Genomic DNA, 18723 nt, shown 5'->3' on the forward strand with positions numbered 1-18723 from the left:
CAACGAGTTTCCATAAATTTTTTAAGCTCAATCAACCTGTATGGACTTACAGTGAGATGAGATGATGTATCTCTACTTCTACCCGTTTTTACTTTACAGGGCGGTTTCCCGGACAGGGTTTAGATTAGTCCAGGACTAGGCCTTAGTTATATAGTATATAAGTAGTTTTTATAAACAAACCTTACAAAAAACAATAATGGTGTGCAGTGTTGCGGGTAGCACATTACAAGTAACGTGCACTACGTAATAATATAACTTTTCTGAAGTAAAGTAACACATTAATTTTTAAATCTAGACATTAAAATTTGAGTTATTTTTTTCAAAAAAGTAATGCAAGTAACTTTTTTAGTTTAATTAATTACATAAAAAAAAATTATGTACTGAATTAAACTAAACATAGTCACATTATGCACTCTATGTATACATGCCTGTGTGGGAACAGTTTGAGTCAGAAACTAAGATGGCAGGCCAGAGCTTGATATTTTTGATCATCATAAAAAAACACATGCAAGGCCTGAAAGAGATCAAGCCTCATCAAAGTAACTTAAAAGTAACGTAAGCATTACTGTCCATGAAAAGTAACTAAGTAACGCAATTAGTTACTTTTTTTGGGAGTAACTTAATATTGTAATACATTACATTTTAAAAGTAACTTTCCCCAACACTGACGGTGTGCATCTTAAAAAACAAACAACGGCACTGATATATTTTAAGATATGGCAGTACAAGGTGTTTTTAAATTAAGGCAGCTCAAACATGCATTTTAGTCTGGGACTAGCATAAGCTCTGTCTGGGAAACCGCCCCTCCATGTACTAAATTTTTATTCCATACAATAGTGAAAAGTATGCACTAATACATATGTTTGCATAGACATGTTAGTTTATTGCAAGTCTCATTGCTACAACCACAAACCTAGAATACATACAGATGATCATCCTATAGTTAAAGACCGCTGTTGGACATCTATCTGAAAGAGTCTCTGTATTTTCCTATTTCTGGGATCAACAATAAATTTACATATAAACAATGAATTTGTAGTTAAATGTGTTTAATATACTTGTAACTACAAAAAAATAAAAAAACGGAAAATAAAGTAAGAAGACTTTTGGCTTAAATGTTTCATCTTCTTGTTGGTAATAGAGCAAGACACTTAACAAGCAGCAACACTGGAGTTTATCTGAAGTTCTGGCTCACTCTGGTGGGCCAAAAGTGAAGCAATTCTGACAGCCTGTTCTCCAAGAGTGGGTCTTACATTGAATCGATCTGTAAAGAAGCAAAAGAAATATATATCACCATTTACAAAATACAACAATACATACATACTGCATATAAAATATGTAAATCTATCCATTTATTTTCTAAAAATATGTCTTAAACCCTACAGTAACACATTCTTTCAAAATCAAACAGAAATCAAAGTTTGACTTAAAGATGAGCTTACTTGGTTCTTGGTTCCTCTCTTCTTTTCTCCGTTCTATGTGCCGGTGTATGATGTCCAGGACTTTACGCTGGTTGGCTATGATGTTTGGTTCAGCTATAACCTCACTGAGACACAGATTGTTCTTTATGGCCACTGAAGCAGTGGCTCGAGCCACCATGGGCAACTGTTCTTGATAGGCCTTATCAGTGAAGCCTTGCTCCACCCTCTGGATGCTTTGGATCCTACATGAAACAAAAAAAATGACAAGTAAGCTTAAACACTAATTGCATACAAGATTATAAAATGGAAAAAGAATGAAAAGTTGCACATTTAATAAAGATGGAAGGTAAAGTATACCATCCGCACTTTTGGAATTCTGGTTTTAACCTGCCACTAGCTTTGGAAAAGCCATAAACATTTAGAGTCTGAATAAAATACTTAATTTCAAGATAACTAAATCTACATTATGGTATGTATTTGTTGTATGCTCGCTCACCTTCTGTTGGTCAGGATGCTGTAAATGTCCTGGACAAGAAGCTCTGCAGCACCAGGTTTGCAGTGGATGGTGCCATCTATGACTTCCTTTGACAAACTGATGTTTTGCTTCACAAAAAACTTTTTAAGAGCAAAATACTCATTACAGTTCCTTGTTAACTCAAGTATTTTTGTAAGTGATCTAATAGAAATAATTTTACACTAGTTAACATTTAAGTGGATCAAAAAGTTCACCAAAGTGTCTTTAGAGGGGTATTGTTCAAACTTTTAAGACAACTTTTATGAAAGGTTTTGATCCACTTCAAATGGTGACTAGTGTATATTAAGATAATAAATATATAACGGTATACAACTATTCAATATGTGACTGACTTTTTCAATTTGGGACCAGTTTGACTGCTTGGTAGGCAGCGATGCTCCATTTTCATATGAGTGCATATGGAAATCCTTTGGGAAGTACCAGGAAAATATTTCTGCCACTAGGCATCCATTGGAAAAGTCTCTTTAAGTAAAAAAAGTTTGAGAATACAAACATGATAAAGTCTTTGTTAATCGATCAATGCATGGAAACATGTTGGCTACAGATACAAATATTATTGACCTCCCTTATGAAAATTAATCATGGGTTTACAAAAAAAAAAAACATGGTTACAAACATGGTAAATAACCAAGGTTTTGACCACCATGGTTTTTAAAAACCATAGTTAAACCATGGTTAGTGTTAACTATGGTTTTGCTAACAGTAATCAATTACATGACGCTGTTTGTTCGAGATATTACATTTTTTTACGTTATTACAAAAGGTTTTCATTGGCATGGCTGTTGACTGAATTGTCTTCTTACAAAAACACTGCGGGCTCTTCATGAATCTTTTTGTACATGATAAAGGAAGTAATTAAGCTAGATACCATCAAGTGCAAATCTATTGAGATCAACGTACTGCTTTGGGGGCTGCAGAGATGTGGTGGTTATCTATCTTACTCACCTGCGCACGTTTTTGGTCGAAAACGATAAATCAAGACTTTGCAGCCATTTTAAAACCTCTCGTGGCAGGCCAGCCTTCTTGGGCGACGGTGAATAGGCCATTACTAAATTATTTTATGACTAAGCTACGAGCTCTGTGATATTGTGTCGGTGAAAGAGGACAAAACCGCGTACATTTCTTTGTTTACTGTTGCATAGAAACCCCAGAAACACGTTGTGAAGTTGGTGCTGCCACCTACTGGTCGCGTGCGTGCTTATACTAGTGTGCTTCCAAACATCAAGAAAATTCCCATTTATAGCATGCAAAAACGTACAGTCTCTAGCTTTAGCCAGTATGGATGAACATTTTTTTATGAAGAGATCAACGTACTGCTTTGAGACGTACACTTCAGCTCTGCAAAAAATGTAGACTATTTACAATTATTTTGTGCTGGTTACTGTAAGTTGGTTAGCCATAATTGCTTTTTTAAATGTTGTTTAAATTAAGGATGTGTTGTTTGGTGTCTATAAACAAAACACAGAATAATGATTACTTTATAATTAATTATTTACTGCTACTTGCTAAATGTTATATTCATCATAGCAAATTTGCTCATCAAAGGCCATTTGCTTTTGAAATTCAGCAATACATGTAGCCTACATCTAAGCTTCAGCTACATCTTCAAAACACTCCAAAGCTCTTAAGGCAATAAACTGTTTATCATTTAAGTTAATTTGCGAATAGTTACTGTGGAATACTTTTCAGTAAATTAAAAAGATGATTTCAGCTCTGTGCATATTATGTTAAATCTGTACATTTGCATTTAATGTGTTTATTATTATACCCTGTCAATGTTACAAAATGTAACAACATAAGTCCCACCAGCAAAAAGTCAGCATTTAATCAAAATTTGGACAGCTTGTGAGGGTAAAGACATTATCTATATTGTAAAAAATCCTTCATAGGTTTTGGGAGGGGCAAATGTGGTATGCAATGAAGTCGGGAAGGACCCAAACTCTCTCTGATTTGCTGACGGCACATCTGACACAAAGGACGGGGAGTAGCTTCAAAACAAACAAAATAGTTAGTCTAATGCAGAAAAACAATGTAGAAAATAGTGAATACACTGGTAAACCTGTTACTAAACCATTTTCCCCCCCCGAAAATATCTAAGTTCACAAATCCTTACCTTCATAAATCAACAGGAAGCCCTCTGTTAAACTCCCTGGAGGAGCAACCTCGACGGGCCGTTTATACTCCAGGTTGCGTGCATTTATATCTGCCCCATATTCCAGCAGTAGCTTTAATATGCTTACACAGTCTTTCTGGGCAGCTGCATGAAGAGGAGTCTCCATATTTGAGCCTCTTTGCACATTTGCACCTACGGTGTGTGAAAATGACAAATGTAGTATAGCTTATACCCAAGTTGTACAACTTTAATTATTTGTATGAATTATGGGATGCTTACCTCCGTCAAGCAGCTTGCGGGCACAGATGAACTCCTTACATCGACAAGCAGTGTAGAGAGGGGTGCCCATGTGAGGAATTTCATAATCTACATCCACACCCCACTCGACCAATGCCTCCACTAAATTGCTGTAGCCTTTAAAACAATGTTAAATAATTCAAGTGTCCTTCAGCAAGCTAATTATGGCTAATATTGGTTATGTGGGGCCGTGATTCCCCAGAGCCATTTTCCCACCTCTGCTGACTGTCTCATGGATTGGGGAAGGCTGGCATAAAGCCAGGGCCTGTGGTCTAGCATCACTCTGCAAGAGAAGCTCGAGACAGCGAAGACTGCCAACTGAGCAGGCATTGAACAATGGAGTCACACCATCAATAGTTGTCACATTAACCTGTACAGACATAAATAACAACGGCTGAACAACAGCATGCGGTGACATCAAAAACCCTGAAAATAGCTGAAAATACAAAATTCTAAATGTTTTACATTTTATCTTAACGTGTTTTACCACATTGTGAGGGTTGTCTTAAAGGTGCAGTGTGTAATTTTTAGAAGGATCTCTTGACATAAATGGAAAATATTATACAAAACTATATGATCAGGGGTGTATAAAGACCTTTCATAATGCACCGTTATGTTTTTATTACCTTAAAATTAGACGTTTTTATCTACATACACAGAGGGTCCCCTTACATGGAAGTCGCCATTTTGTGCCGCTATGTTTCTACAGAAGCCCTTAACGGACAAACTGTTTTACTAAGTTGTCTCCGACGATGACATGTTTGTCTGGTGGCGGTTAACGTAGCTCCTTTATGCGTCTCAAAAGCGAGGGGTGAGCAGTGGACTGAGCCATTGGTTGCAATGCGCAACCTCACCACAAGATGCTGCAAACATTTACACACTGCACCTTTAATGCAATAATTGATTGTCGTTAGTAATAATTAGGGTTGCAAAGGGTGGAACGTTTCGGGTTTATTTTTTCCGGAAACTTTCCAGGAACTTAATCTGGGTAATTTTGAAAATATTCCAAATTGGAAATTTTACGAGAATTTATGGGAATTATTTGGAAATTTAGGGAAATGTATATAAACTATAACATATACAAACATAAATAAACATTTTGTTTGATCAAAAGCATATATGCATGCAAGGTAATAGATGCAAGGGTCCTTTTTAGACCCATGAAAGATCTTTTCAGAACGTATTATAATTATCTAACCTATATGTTTTCTTTACAATGGCATAATTTTGTTGCACACTAGCTTACACATAGCACAAGAACGTTTTAAACAGATGTATGTAATTTCTGTGAACTGAATACATGCAAAGATGGACATTTTAACATTATTTTGTATGTTATTTTGTTTTTTAAACTACATTTAATTTCCCTCTTATAGGCAACACGGCATTTTTTCAAATTCCCAATTTATTTTCATTAATTCCTGTTAATTCCCATATATTCCCATTAATTCCCAAGGAAATTTTCCAGCCTTAAAAATTCCCAGAATTGTGCAACCTTATTAATAATAATAATAATTAATTTTACTATAAATCACAACAATAATAGTAAAAAATATAATCAGTATTTTGACACTGTCTTTAGAATCCAGGCTAAAGTCTCAATTTCAATCATTGATTTCACTTTAATTTTAATCTTTGATATTGCCTTACTATAAAATATTAAAGATATCAAGGCTATTTTTCACAGAATTTTCTTTACATTAGGATGATTTTATGTACAGTAGAAAACAGTAAATCACCAATCATCTGTTTACACAGATTTAGTCAGTATTCATAAAGTCAGTATTTAGGTAACATAGCACAGTATTCAGTACATACTGTTTTCTACAGTGCTTTGAATCAGACACGTTTTCATAAAATCTCAGTAAAATAAGCCTTGGCCAAAGCTACTCAAATCCTGTCAAATGAAAATGTTACTGCAGAGACTAACGTTGGCTCCGGCATCTATCAGGGCTCTGGCACAGGCAACATGGTTCCCTACGCACGCTTCATGAAGAGGACTAATGTGGTCTACTGTCAGCACATTCACACTGTGGCCCTGAGGACAGATTAAGAGATACAGAATGAGTATGCATTTGAATGTGCAGGATTGTCCAATTCCAGATGGTGGCAGCAGTGCCCTTTAACTAATGTGAATGACTGCTCACGGTTCTAAATGCATATTACATTTTTTATCCAGCAGGGTGCATGTAACCACATATAATAAAATGACATGGTTATCCATTTACAGTTCAAACACGTTATTTGAATTACCTGAGCAATCAGGGTCTTGAGGGCCAGCAGTCGTCCTTGGCTGGCAGCATCGTGAACAGGGGAGCGATCAGCCCATGAGCCTAAAAAGCAAAAAGTGATTTGGTAAAGAATATGGAATTCAAGTCATGAAACAACAAGCAAACATAAATGACACTGGGTGCAAAAAGCAAATTAGTGACTGCTTCTATTTTGCATTATAAAATATTTGAATATAAAAGATTAATATGGGTGATTCTCACGAAACCATTGAAACACCACGGCACTAATGATTTTAGCTTTAAAATGTGTAATATAGTAACATTAAAAAGCATCAGAATGAACACACTACTGTGTTCTACCTTGCACAATGTGTGATTTCAACATAAGAATTTATAATTGTAAATTTTATCTCATTTTCTGCTGAAATTCTCATTACCGCAATGTGTCCGGCTGTATTTGAACATGCGTTATGTTGTAATTTAATCAAATTAACACAAAAATATTAAGAAAAAAACAAATGGATGTTTTGCTAGACTACTTTAGATGACAGAAAAAATATTTACTGAATATTCATGTATAATAATAATGAAGAAAAGTTAGGAAAATGATGTGTCCATGCCTGATGTTCTCATCCTCTGCAACACTTTTTGAGAACAGTTTAAGTACACATACAGAATTTTAATAAAGTTTGATTTTGAGTGCCCAAGCACATGGACCAGTTACTTCAAGATGGCTACCAGGTAAGATTATTTTTTTACAGTTAATTTGAAATATTGTCTTGTCAGAATGCTTACACGACATTTTGATTATCATTACCGCAACAGATGCTTTTTAAATGTTAATTTAATTAATAGAAGCATAATACTTTGATTTTAAATGCATGTGCCGAATCTCCAAATTATGTTCTTTCAGGTTTGTCATGTCATTTTGAAAATATGTCAGTGTTGATGTTTTCTGACTGTTGCGGTAATGAGATTTTTTTCGGACTAATTTTTTAAATTATGTTACAAAAAGTGTTAAATGATAAGTAAAAGTTTGTAAATTAATGTTCCCATTTACTCCAGACTTTGTTTTTCAATGTCTGGTGGGAAAAAAAGTAAATTTAAGCAATTTTTACATTTTCATGCTTGACATTTTTAAAACCAAGTTTTCGTGAGAATCACCCGTATATAAAAATATAAAGATTTGTATTAGTATTTGGTATATCCCTCATTTTGATACAATGACAGCATGCATTTACAGTAAAATAAATGGTTTCTGCAAAACTTTCTGATCTATGTTATCCCGTATGATTTTGAAAATATCCAAAGACCATCTTGTACTTTTATTTACTGCAATATGGTCAATGTCATTTGAACAATGACCTAGAAGTGCAGAATCCAAAAGATTTCTTATTCATTTTAGGTCCTCATTTCTTTGTTTCAAATTTTTTACAGCCCTTAGTTTATCTTCAGATTTGAATAGGACTTTCCTATTCCAGATTTCAGATTTTCAATGTGGTCTTAGACTTTTAGACCCCACTGCATAAAAAAAAACTTTTACATTATAAGCCAGTGTACACACCTGAGTCAATATCCAGTATAACTGCTGATGCATTCCACACGTCATCATCATCATCTTCACCTACCTTCATCTCTCACTGAACTACTGTTTGGATATAATGCTGTTGGCAGAAGGCTAAATCTCAAACCTGATCTCCTTCATGAGACATAAGGCTTTCTATCCATCTTATTAATTTCTCTTAAGCATCTACATATTGCAATTCTGTTCCTTGTTAGCAAGGCATTCCGCAGGACCAACTCTTACGCATCAGTGTTTATAGTTCCCATCTTCAGTTTCCCATTCAGGAACAATTAATTCAAGAATCCAGCTCACTTCAGCACTTACAGTATTGTGAAGCGCTCCACGTACACATGAAACATATCAAAGCACCAACCTTGGCTGGTTAACCAGCTCAGCAAGACTTCCACTTTTGACAGAGCTTGCGTCCCTTCAGGAAAATGTTTTCTCCTTATATCATTCTCTTCAAAAATCTTTTTAAAAGAGTCACTAAAGCTGTCTGCTGGTTTCATCTGAGCTGCCCTACTTAAGTTGCTTGGTAAATGCCAGACTATGGAGATCCCCTGTGACCATCCCTCGACTCTGTTCCTCTGTCCCTGATCTTAAACTCAGAGTAACGCTCTGTGAAACAACTTGTTTAAAGCAAAAAACCCTCACTGCTGTTTATACGACCCGGTTGCCCTACACAAAATCCTAGACAACCGTATTTAGTCTGCATCATTTGCTAGACTAAAGATGATGACTGGGTTTCTTGTGTGATCAAAGTGTGTATGTGTCAGATGACATGCCCTCAATTCTATAAATACAACACTGTAAACAGCACCCTGGTGCCATGCGCATAACATGCTTAGTAAATGCAGCATGGTGGTCACGTGACCTTAGGTACCTACCATGCCATGATGCAAAGCATACAAATAGAAATGATTGCAACTTGCTTTGGAACACAGAGACTATGCCTGTTTTACAACACCATATTTTAATTTAAAATGTTCTGTTATCCCCTAGCAGGTCCTTTACACATGCAATGACAGCTGCTATAAATAAATCCATGGCACACATGGCAGCAAAACCATTGTGCAGTAATACTAATCTTCCAAATATATCTATGTAAACATCATGGGCAAAATGCTGCCTGGGACTAGGAAACTAAACCCACACTTCTACTGTCACAGTGGTGTACTTACCATAACCTTGACCATTACCATAGAAGTCAGCTGAAATCCGGGCAGCCTCCCTGCGGTTGCCTTTGATGATATAGAAGTGTGTGAGTAAATTTAGGGTGATTCTAACAAAAAGTCTGAAGCAGAAGAGGGCCAAGATGGTGAGGTAAACATTGGACAGCTGGGCTGCAAATGGTCTGTAATCCTCAGTGGTTTCTGTCATGGCTGTGTGTGTGTGTGTGGGTGTGTGTGTGTTAAAATGTTTTGGAAATGATTATGCATACAGACTTTGCATGCTACCCCATCAGCACCCCCTATACATTTGGGCCTGTACTGCAGCTCAGATGAGATATACTTTTATTGATAGACACAGATTCATTACATTTGGGGTAATATTATAAAATTAAGACACGGACATCAAAAATTTAAATTGTTTAATTAAAGTAAATTAAACTTAAATAGTTCAATGACGAAGATCATTTTTTTTCTTTTGAGTTGACTGTAATGCTTCCGTTCGCGCATGCGCATGTTTAAATCATTGGCGGGTTTCTTACGTCACCCGTCGCGCTAAAACATACCCGGTAGACTTTTTAGGACTTGCATCTGATTTAATTTGTTTATCATTTGCTTAAAGACTGTAATATAATAATATACATCGCAATGGTCGAGGGTCCGGGATGCACCTTAAATGGTGAGAAGATTCGCGCAAAAGTTCAAAAGGGACAGAAAGTTATAAAGATACACGGGACTGAAACTAATACATCAGTAAGTTGGGCACAGGGCACTGGGCAGATGAGATTAATTTACACTTCTGTTGTTAAAAGCATTGCACTGTAATGTTTTCTGCATTATAAATGTTTACTCGTATCTCTATTTAGTCAGCTGGCAGCAGCCCTAGCTCCTTTCAGATCTTTATGGGCTGTGAGTTTACAGGAGTGGAAACATTAGGCAAAGAGATGTTCATGTATTTTGGCACAAGAGCTCTAAGGTGAGTAGAAAACACAAGGTGATATCTAAAATCTTAAAGATTAAAATCTGCAGTAAATGAGTAATTTGTTAGTCATAAGGGACCCAATTATATGTCCACATGAAATTAAAATATTTTATTTCCTAAAAATCTTTTTCTCATTCTCATGTTGTTCTTAACCTGAATGAATTTCTTTTTCTGATGAACACAAAAGAATATATTTTGATGGTAAGCACACAGCTGACTGTAACCATTGACTTCCATAGTAGAAAAACAAATATGATGGAATTCAAATGTTACAATCAGCTGTGTGCTTACCATCATTTATTAAAATATATTCTTTTGTGTTCATTAGAAAAAAAAAAAATTAATTCAGTTTTAGAACAACATGAGGATGAGAAAATAATGACACAATTTTATGTTTTTTGGGGAACTATCCCTTAAAGATGGATTAAACTGACTGTGTATACATAAATATTAAAAAGATATAGGCCTAATAATTGCTTTTAGATTCGTAATGATAATTTGTTCTTTGTAAGAGCAGTTCACTGTATTGGAATGATGTGAATCTGAAATTGTGACTAGATTTCATTGATATAAATGAAATAGTTTACAACGGTGGTTCTCAAACTTGTGTTGGGTGCATCCTTTTTAAAAAATTCATGACATAAAACAAACCATATCTCAAACAAAAAATTTGACTTAAAGGGATAGTTCGGCCAAAAATGATATTAAACCCATGATTTACTCACCCCCAAGCTGTCCGAGATCCATATGTCCATCGTTTATCAGACAAACACATTTTCAGTTATTTTAGAAAATGTTTTAGATCTTTCAGTTAATTAAATGGGAAGTCCACGACCTTCGAAAAAAGTCCAAAAAATGTGCATCCATCCTTCACAAAATAAATCCAAATGGCTCCAGGATGATAAATACAGGTCTTCTGAGGGTAATCCGCGCGGTGCAGAAATATCCATATTTAAAGCTTTATAGACCAAAATGGCTACCTTCCGGTGGCGCTGCCATCTTGGACTCCTCTGTATTCAGGAGAGAGTGTATGCACTTTTCTTAGTGACGTATGACAAATTCGGAGGGCGGGGCACAGAGCAGCAGCAGAGAAACCTCCATATGCTGCCTAAAGCTCTGATCTTGAATGTGTACGCGACTAAGATGGCGGAATAACCGGATGCGAGTTATTTTCGTTTATAAAGTTTTAAATGGGGATATTTCTACAACGAAACTGCGTGGATTGCCCTCGGAGGGCCTTTGTTTATCATCGTGGAGCCGTTTGGATTTATTTTGTGAAGGATGGATGCACACTTTTGGACTTGAAGGTCGTGGACCCCATAACTTCACATTTGATTAACTGAAAGATCTAAAACATTTTCTAAAATAACTGCAAATGTCTTTAGCCTTATTTTCCTGACTTAAATTACACAGAAGTTATGACAAATTAATGTATTTTATAAAAATGTTATAAAACTGGGGCTTCCGGCATCATCTCCCCGGGTAGAAAAAAAAATAACTTACAGAAATTTCTATAGTGAAAATACATATCTTAGAAATTGTCTTTATTTATTTTTATTTTTATGCAATTAGCAAATGTTTTTATGCAAAGTGCCTTACAGTTCAATGTGTACATTTTTATCAGTTTGTGTGTTTCCTGGATATCAAACACACAGCCTGCTAGCACAATGCTTAGATAAAGGAACAAAGATATTGTCATTTTTGTAATGTGGTGAATTGTATTAGCTTACAGTAACTATTAATTTCATCAATTGCTACCTGACATGCAAATAATTATTTAGAAATGAATTATTTGGTGAAATGTTGTCTAATCCCTGCATTGTAAATGTCTCTTGCTTTAGATTGCACTTTGGCATGAATGGTTCCTTGAGGATAAATCCCCAGAACAAAACTGATTTGAATGGAAAACCACCAGCGCTGGTTGTTCAACTTTCTAATGATGTTGTTTGTTTCTTTGACACAACTGTAGAAATCAGGTACATTTTCTTCTATTATAAAAATGTATATATAACTTGTGTTTAATATAACAAGTATTTCTGTATAAGGATTAGACTTACATTTAATCCTGGATTACATTGCATCTTCACTTAAAGTCTGTCACAGTCGAGCAGTTTATCCTAATGTTCATCTGGGGGGTCATTTTATTAACTGCAGCTCTTAAACAAGCGACTTTGCCTCCGTCAGAAATGCTTGCCATGCTGGATTAAATTCCTGTCTGCCATTTACCTCAGCATAGTCCAAACAGCTCAAACTCTTTTCAGCTTTTTTACACTGAGCCTTCAAAGATTCTGACCCCTCAGGGAAAAGTAATTCTGTTTACATTTCCTAGACTCACAGAAGCCGGCAAGCAGAAAGTAAGAGCCATGGAGAGTCTAGATGTCTGTTCACCCAAGTTTAGTTTCTCTCGGGCGGTGGAGGCTGTGAAGAGAGAGAGTGCAAGAATGCTCTGTGATGTGCTTTTGGATCAATCTGTTCTTCCTGGTGTAGGAAACATTATTAAAAATGAAGCCCTTTTCGACAGCGGTCTTAACCCTGCTGTCAAGGTACTATTTGCTTTGTAAGTCAAAGGCTTGCACCCATGTGAACAGTCATTTGGGTGTAACAGTTGAATGGATGTCTTACCTATTTGGTTTGGGGTTTTGCAGGGTTATTTTCCAATTAAATCCACCGTGCTTTGCTTTTATAGGTCAAACAATTGACAGATGAACAGGTCCATCATCTTGTGAAGATGACACGAGATTTTACTCTCCTGTTTTATAAGGTAAGGAAGTAACCCTGTACATTATTACAACACAAACGTCCTAAGCATGTACATAGTTATTTACTGAAAGTTGTACATTTTAGTTTTTAATCAGTTATTATACATTCATCTTCATTACAGTATCAGATCAGCAGACAGACTGCAGCATATTTAGTATTAATGACAAACGTGCTCATTCTGAAATCTAAATAAATAATCATACTTTGTATGTGCATGTAATAATTTGCTGGTTTTATGTTATCTAAACGTACAAGTTACCTAAACTTATTTAGAGAAATAACGCTGACCGTGTAGCTGAATGTCAAAAAAACCCTTTATTTATACCCGTGTCATTAACAGAACGCAGCAGACACACTCACCTTAACGGTTTTTATAAATCCATTTTCCTGCCCGATTAAAACATAAACATTGCAAATAACACCAGAATTAACAGTTAATTTACGTACACATATCCTAAAAATAATCTTGCGTGACTGATACGCTGTAAAGCAGGTGAATTTCAAACATGATTTTGAATGGAAGTCAATGACGCCCTCTGCCGGTTGGGTATACCAAGATGGCGGATCGAACTCTGCGCTGGCTTCACCTCACACTGTTATGTTAAGCGTTCTATGCGCAATCCAGTCATTTATATAGATAAGTGGATTGTACACTCTTAAGGGGGGGTCGCACACCGGCGCCGCCAGGTGGCGCCTCTCTGCGCCGCCCAGCTTTGACTTAGGAAGTTGTTCAAATCCCTGTCGCGCCACACAGCGTCACTCACATAGTTTAACATTAAAGGAATATTCAATTTTCTTAAAAGAAAAATCCAGATAATCCACTCACCACCATGCCATCCAAAATGCCGATGTCCTTCCCCGTTCAGTCGAGAAGAAATTATGTTTTTTGAGGAAAACATTGCAGGACCCCTCTCATTCCAATGGACTCCAACAGAGCCCAACATTCAACACTTAACTCAACACTTTACAGTTTTTTTCAACAGAGTTTCAAAGGTCTATAAACGATCCCAAACGAGGCATAAGGGTCTTATCTAACAAAACTATTATCATTTTTGACAAGAAAAATAAAAAAAAATATTCTCTTTTAAACCACAACTTTTCGTCTAGGTCCGGTCCAGCGCGACCTAACCTAAATGCGTAGTGACGTAGGGAGGTCACGTGTTACATATATAAAACGCAAATTTGCGGATCATTGTAAACGATAAACTGACACAAAGACAGTATCAGTTGACATACAACAACGTAGGAACGGTCCTCTTTCAACACATTTGTAAACACTGGGGCGGAGTTTCGCGTTCGTCCTCTGTGATTTCTTGACGTCATGACGTATTGCGTGGGGTCACGCTGGCGCATCACGACCGGATTTAGACGAGAAGTTGTGGTTTAAAAGTGAATATTTTTTATTTTTCTTGTCAAAAATGACAATTGTTTCGCTAGATAAGACCCTTATGCCTCGTTTGGGATCGTTTATAGTCATTTGAAACTCCGTTGAAAAAAACTTCTGCTAACACATTGACCCCAGGGGATCTTATGAAAAACTTTCCATTATTTTATTCAAAGTCAACGAAAATCGAGCAGGACCAAAACATTTTACAGCTGATCGCTGTCAAAAAAGTTCAGCGACGACGTCCCAAGGATGACAGCAGCAATGACAGTGTTCTTAATATGACAAAGTACGTAAAGGGTTTTGATTAATGCCCTTAATGTTTATTTTTTTAATCAAAATAATGTTTATTAACTACACCACTAGTCCACTAAATTAATATAACATGGCAAAGATGAATAGATTTATAGCATTTTGAGAAAAAAAACAATCCATTTTTATAATAAATCTTTGAAAATCAAATTATGGATTTGAATTTTTAATGTTTTTAAAATTTAAAGATGCTATGTGAAGGTTTGTAACAGAAAATAGCGGTTTTCATCTTGTCACATTCTTGGCATTGAAAAGTTTTGGAACCAAACTCTTCAAATGTACACAGACAGTAGGTGGTAATATAATTACTATTGTAAACTAGTAATATTTCATGACAATCATTACATGCCATCGACCAAGAATGCACTATGCATGAAAAACCTAATGGCGGCCTCCACAGCTTAAAATGAGTATTACATGAGTGTTTGAAGTAATGAAAATATTTAATGTGTTTCTATCAATGGATTTTAATAACAGAAGGCAAATATAAAATGGAGGTGCCTTTTAGTGTTATGTGTACAACATGTTGGTTTAGGTTAAAGGAACAGTCTACCCTTTTGCCATGTTGGACTGTGTTGTTGCCTCGACCTGGATGAATTGATGCATACCTATCTTTTTTCGGTGCGTGCACCGTGCGGCGCGTTGTGGGTGTGTTGGCGTTTGGCCTAGCCCCGTTCATTCCTATGGTACCAAAAAAAGTTTTATTTTGTGGCACCATACTTACTGGTATAACTCCTCATGTAACAGTCTTAAAATAGGGAAAACACGAAAGTGTTTGGTGGCTTCCCTGTTTGGTACCATAGGAATGAATGGGGCCAGGCCAAATGCCAACACACCCACGACGCGCTGCACAGTGCACACACCGAAAAACAATAGATATGCACCAATTCGTCCAAGTTGAGGCAACAACACAGCCCAATATGGCAAAAGGGTAGACTATTCCTTTAAGCTGCATTATGCACCAAATGGCAATGGCTTATAAAACAGTTTTAACCTAATTAAAGTGGCAGACAGTTAATCTGTCTTATGATTGTGGAGATATTATATAATTGATAGGACATAGCACAAGAAAATAGCAAAAAACAGCTTATAAGCATCAGCCCTTTTCTATGCTCTCAAAACACAGAAAAAACAAAATGAGCAAATGCTGGAATCGAGATTTGTCAAAAGCATTTTACATTATGCTTCTAACTTTTTTTTTCAGTGTAGAAAAAATGGATCCCCACTTTACAAGCATTACAAAGTGTACAAACGTCCAAACTGCGGCCAATGCAGTGGAACCATCACCGTCTGTCGACTGGGAGACAATGGCAGGATGACATACTTCTGTCAGCGCTGTCAGACAGGTGATCCAAGTGAAATCAACATTAGGTGCGCTGCACATCATCTCACATACATTGTTTTGTTTTTCTACATACACACACACTTATAGATGGAGATCTAAACACTCGTCTTTGCAACTTGACAGTAAACTCCCAACCCGTAACAGTTTGATTGGATGGGTATATCAGGGTGAAATGTGCAGTAGTCATGATGATGATGATGTGGCAAAGAGAGAGGAAGAGGAGTGGGCGTGTCCCCTCTGTACTCTCATCAACCTCCCAAGCCACAAATCCTGCGAAGCATGTATGAGCCCCAGACCAGAAGGTAAGTTTCAGACAGGGACGCACCTACAGACTTGCAAATGTAGGTCACGATTACCGAACAGATGTTATGCAAGCCTAATCTAACAGCCTTACCTTTTGACTTAACTTTTTCTTAGTGTCTAAAGAGCCCCCAAAGCTGGAACATTCACCCTTAAGTCGAGACCTGATCCGCTACCCGTGCAATGCTTTCGCCAAACCCCTGCAGGAAATAAAGATGAATCGCAGAGCTGCATTTGGGAACACCACTCTAGTCCTAACCAGCCTCAGTGCAAAACCTGACTCTCCTTTAAGTCTTGCCATTAACCAGACAAACACTCTAGAGACGGCGAGGGGTCCGAGTGTGCGCAGCGACTTGCAGCAGAAAAGTCACAGTAATGGGAATGGTGGGATGCGGTTCAAAGGCAATGAGCAATATAAAAGAGAATCTCCAGCAGACCACAGTCAACCTAACAAGAGAATGAGAACCATGAATGGAGAACTTCCTGGAGGAAGCATGCAGCACTCGGGGAGGTGAGCGAGTTAATCATGAGATGCTTAAATCAGTTAAGTTTTAAGCATTTATAAAGCGTAAAATGTGTTTCAGGTATAAGTAAAAAAATATATAAACAATGATTAAGTTGGATGGCAAAATAAATATATAAATATTATCTTGCCATAATTACACAGAGACACGCAGAAAAATGATGCCTCCTTATCCACCACCCCCTGCTGCAAAAGTCATCATCGGCCATGTGCCCTTAGGGTGGTCACTAAGGACGGAGAGAACAAAGGCAGACAGTTTTACACCTGCTCCCTCCCCAAGGAGACTCAGTGTAACTTCTTTGAGGTAAGAGGAAATATAATGCTTTCACTATTAGGTACCAGGTGTGACCAGTCATCCTCTATTAGTCATCTGCACAGAAAATATTTCTTCATATTTTTAACTTTTCTTCTAATGTAAAATATAAAAACACATCATTTGCTTTCTTAGAGCAACATATGAAGAGTTTGGTTCCAAAACGCAATAAATCCATTTTGACAAATTTCTGTAAAAACGTGTTTTCTATACCAAGAAAGTGACAAGATGAAAACCACTTTTTTCTGTTACAAACTTTCACATAGCATCTTTAGGTTATAAAAACATAAAAAATTCAAATCCATAACTTGATTTTCAAAGATTTATTATAAAAACAAATGATTTTTTCCATGAAATGCAATAAATCTATGACAAGTTTTTTTTTTCCAAAATGCTATAAATCTATTCAATCAATGTATAAATGTGCATTCATTCTTTGCCATGATATATTCATTTAGTTGACTAGTGGTATACACTGATTAAAAAATAAACATTAATGCCATTAATCTAAACACTTACTTTGTCATATTAAGATCACTGTCATTGCTGCGGTTATACTTGACGCCGTCGCTTAGCATTTTTCAAAGCGATACGCTGTTAAATGTTTTGGTCCTGCTCGATTTTCGTTGACTTTGAGTAAAATAATGGACAGTTTTTCATAAGATCCCCTGGGGTCAATGTGTTAGAATCACATAAACGTCACAGATGCTGTCAGGAGAACCCGTCTCCCGAGTGCCTCTCGCTTAAGTTATTGGATGTTGATGACTTACAATCTTTCCCGTCACAGAAAACAACCACAGGTTTAGCAATGCCTTAAAGTATTATTTTGCTTTTGTTTGTTTGTTGATCACGCCGCCATCGTTTGTTTACATTGCGTGGAATGGTGCACTGTAATATGTGGAGCGGATTTATTGAGTTCTGTAGAAAAGGAGGAGTGGCGTATATCGCGTTTTGGGAAAAAAGGGAGAAAAGATGACAGAATAACACTGCGTATATTGGATTTTGCGTAAAGTTAAGAATTTACTTTTAAATACTGACCTGAAATAATACTGATTTTGGCAGTAACTCATTTTTTGGAACCAACCTCTTCATATTTTGTTTCAACAAATATAATTGCCATTTTTTTCCACTGATTTCAAGTGTGGTTTTTGTAACAGTGGGCAGACCTGCATTTTCCCATGTGTCATCATGGTAAACGGACTCTAATGAAGACCGTTCTAAAACTGGGACCAAATAATGGGCGCAATTTCTACACATGCCCAGTTAAAATGGGGAAGCAATGTAATTTTTTCCAGTGGGCTGAGAACGGGCCTGGCATCTCCAATCTTCCTGGCCGCTGACTCCATACGTTACTTTCAACTCAATGTGATTCAAATTCCTTTTTTTATTGAATAAATTTATTAAAATTCTAAAATAAATGCAATCATGTTATAAATTTTTACTCTGTCTCGTCTCGGTCTCAGACAAAGAGGAC

At 36.6% G+C, this 18723-nt stretch overlaps 3 protein-coding genes across 6 annotated transcripts; 1 reads left to right on the top strand and 2 right to left on the bottom strand.

Moving 5' to 3' along the window:
- Positions 1-862: 862 nt before the first annotated feature.
- On the bottom strand, positions 863-3201 carry spata4 (spermatogenesis associated 4). The gene is made up of 5 exons (XM_055177679.2): positions 2902-3201; positions 2289-2418; positions 1918-2036; positions 1443-1663; positions 863-1264 (listed from the first exon to the last, which is right to left on the bottom strand). Exons 1-5 carry the CDS (start codon positions 3000-3002, stop codon positions 1152-1154), a joined length of 684 nt encoding a protein of 227 aa, XP_055033654.2. The 5' UTR covers positions 3003-3201; the 3' UTR covers positions 863-1151.
- Positions 3202-3429: 228 nt separating this feature from the next.
- On the bottom strand, positions 3430-9584 carry asb5a (ankyrin repeat and SOCS box containing 5a). 3 transcript variants are annotated; one of them, XM_055177678.2, is made up of 8 exons: positions 8535-8671; positions 8162-8261; positions 6620-6699; positions 6297-6404; positions 4583-4736; positions 4349-4483; positions 4070-4261; positions 3430-3944 (listed from the first exon to the last, which is right to left on the bottom strand). In XM_055177678.2, exons 2-8 carry the CDS (start codon positions 8229-8231, stop codon positions 3817-3819), a joined length of 867 nt encoding a protein of 288 aa, XP_055033653.2. In that variant the 5' UTR covers positions 8232-8261; positions 8535-8671; the 3' UTR covers positions 3430-3816. The 3 variants fall into 3 exon arrangements, with proteins under 3 accessions (XP_055033653.2, XP_055033650.2, XP_055033651.2); XM_055177675.2 differs by lacking the exons at positions 8162-8261; positions 8535-8671 and adding an exon at positions 9343-9584; XM_055177676.2 differs by lacking the exon at positions 8162-8261 and having other exon boundaries at positions 8535-8964.
- Positions 9585-9724: 140 nt separating this feature from the next.
- neil3 (nei-like DNA glycosylase 3) lies at positions 9725-18690 on the top strand. Of its 2 annotated transcripts, none has more exons than XM_055177672.2 (10): positions 9725-10083; positions 10197-10306; positions 12154-12288; positions 12642-12855; positions 12999-13073; positions 15973-16139; positions 16237-16415; positions 16531-16924; positions 17081-17240; positions 18407-18690. In XM_055177672.2, exons 1-10 carry the CDS (start codon positions 9979-9981, stop codon positions 18587-18589), a joined length of 1722 nt encoding a protein of 573 aa, XP_055033647.2. In that variant the 5' UTR covers positions 9725-9978; the 3' UTR covers positions 18590-18690. The 2 variants fall into 2 exon arrangements, with proteins under 2 accessions (XP_055033647.2, XP_055033648.2); XM_055177673.2 differs by having other exon boundaries at positions 16540-16924.
- The last annotated feature ends 33 nt before the right edge of the window (positions 18691-18723 follow it).

This window comes from Misgurnus anguillicaudatus, chromosome 16 (genome assembly GCF_027580225.2).
Source record: "Misgurnus anguillicaudatus chromosome 16, ASM2758022v2, whole genome shotgun sequence".
NCBI lineage: Eukaryota > Metazoa > Chordata > Actinopteri > Cypriniformes > Cobitidae > Misgurnus > Misgurnus anguillicaudatus.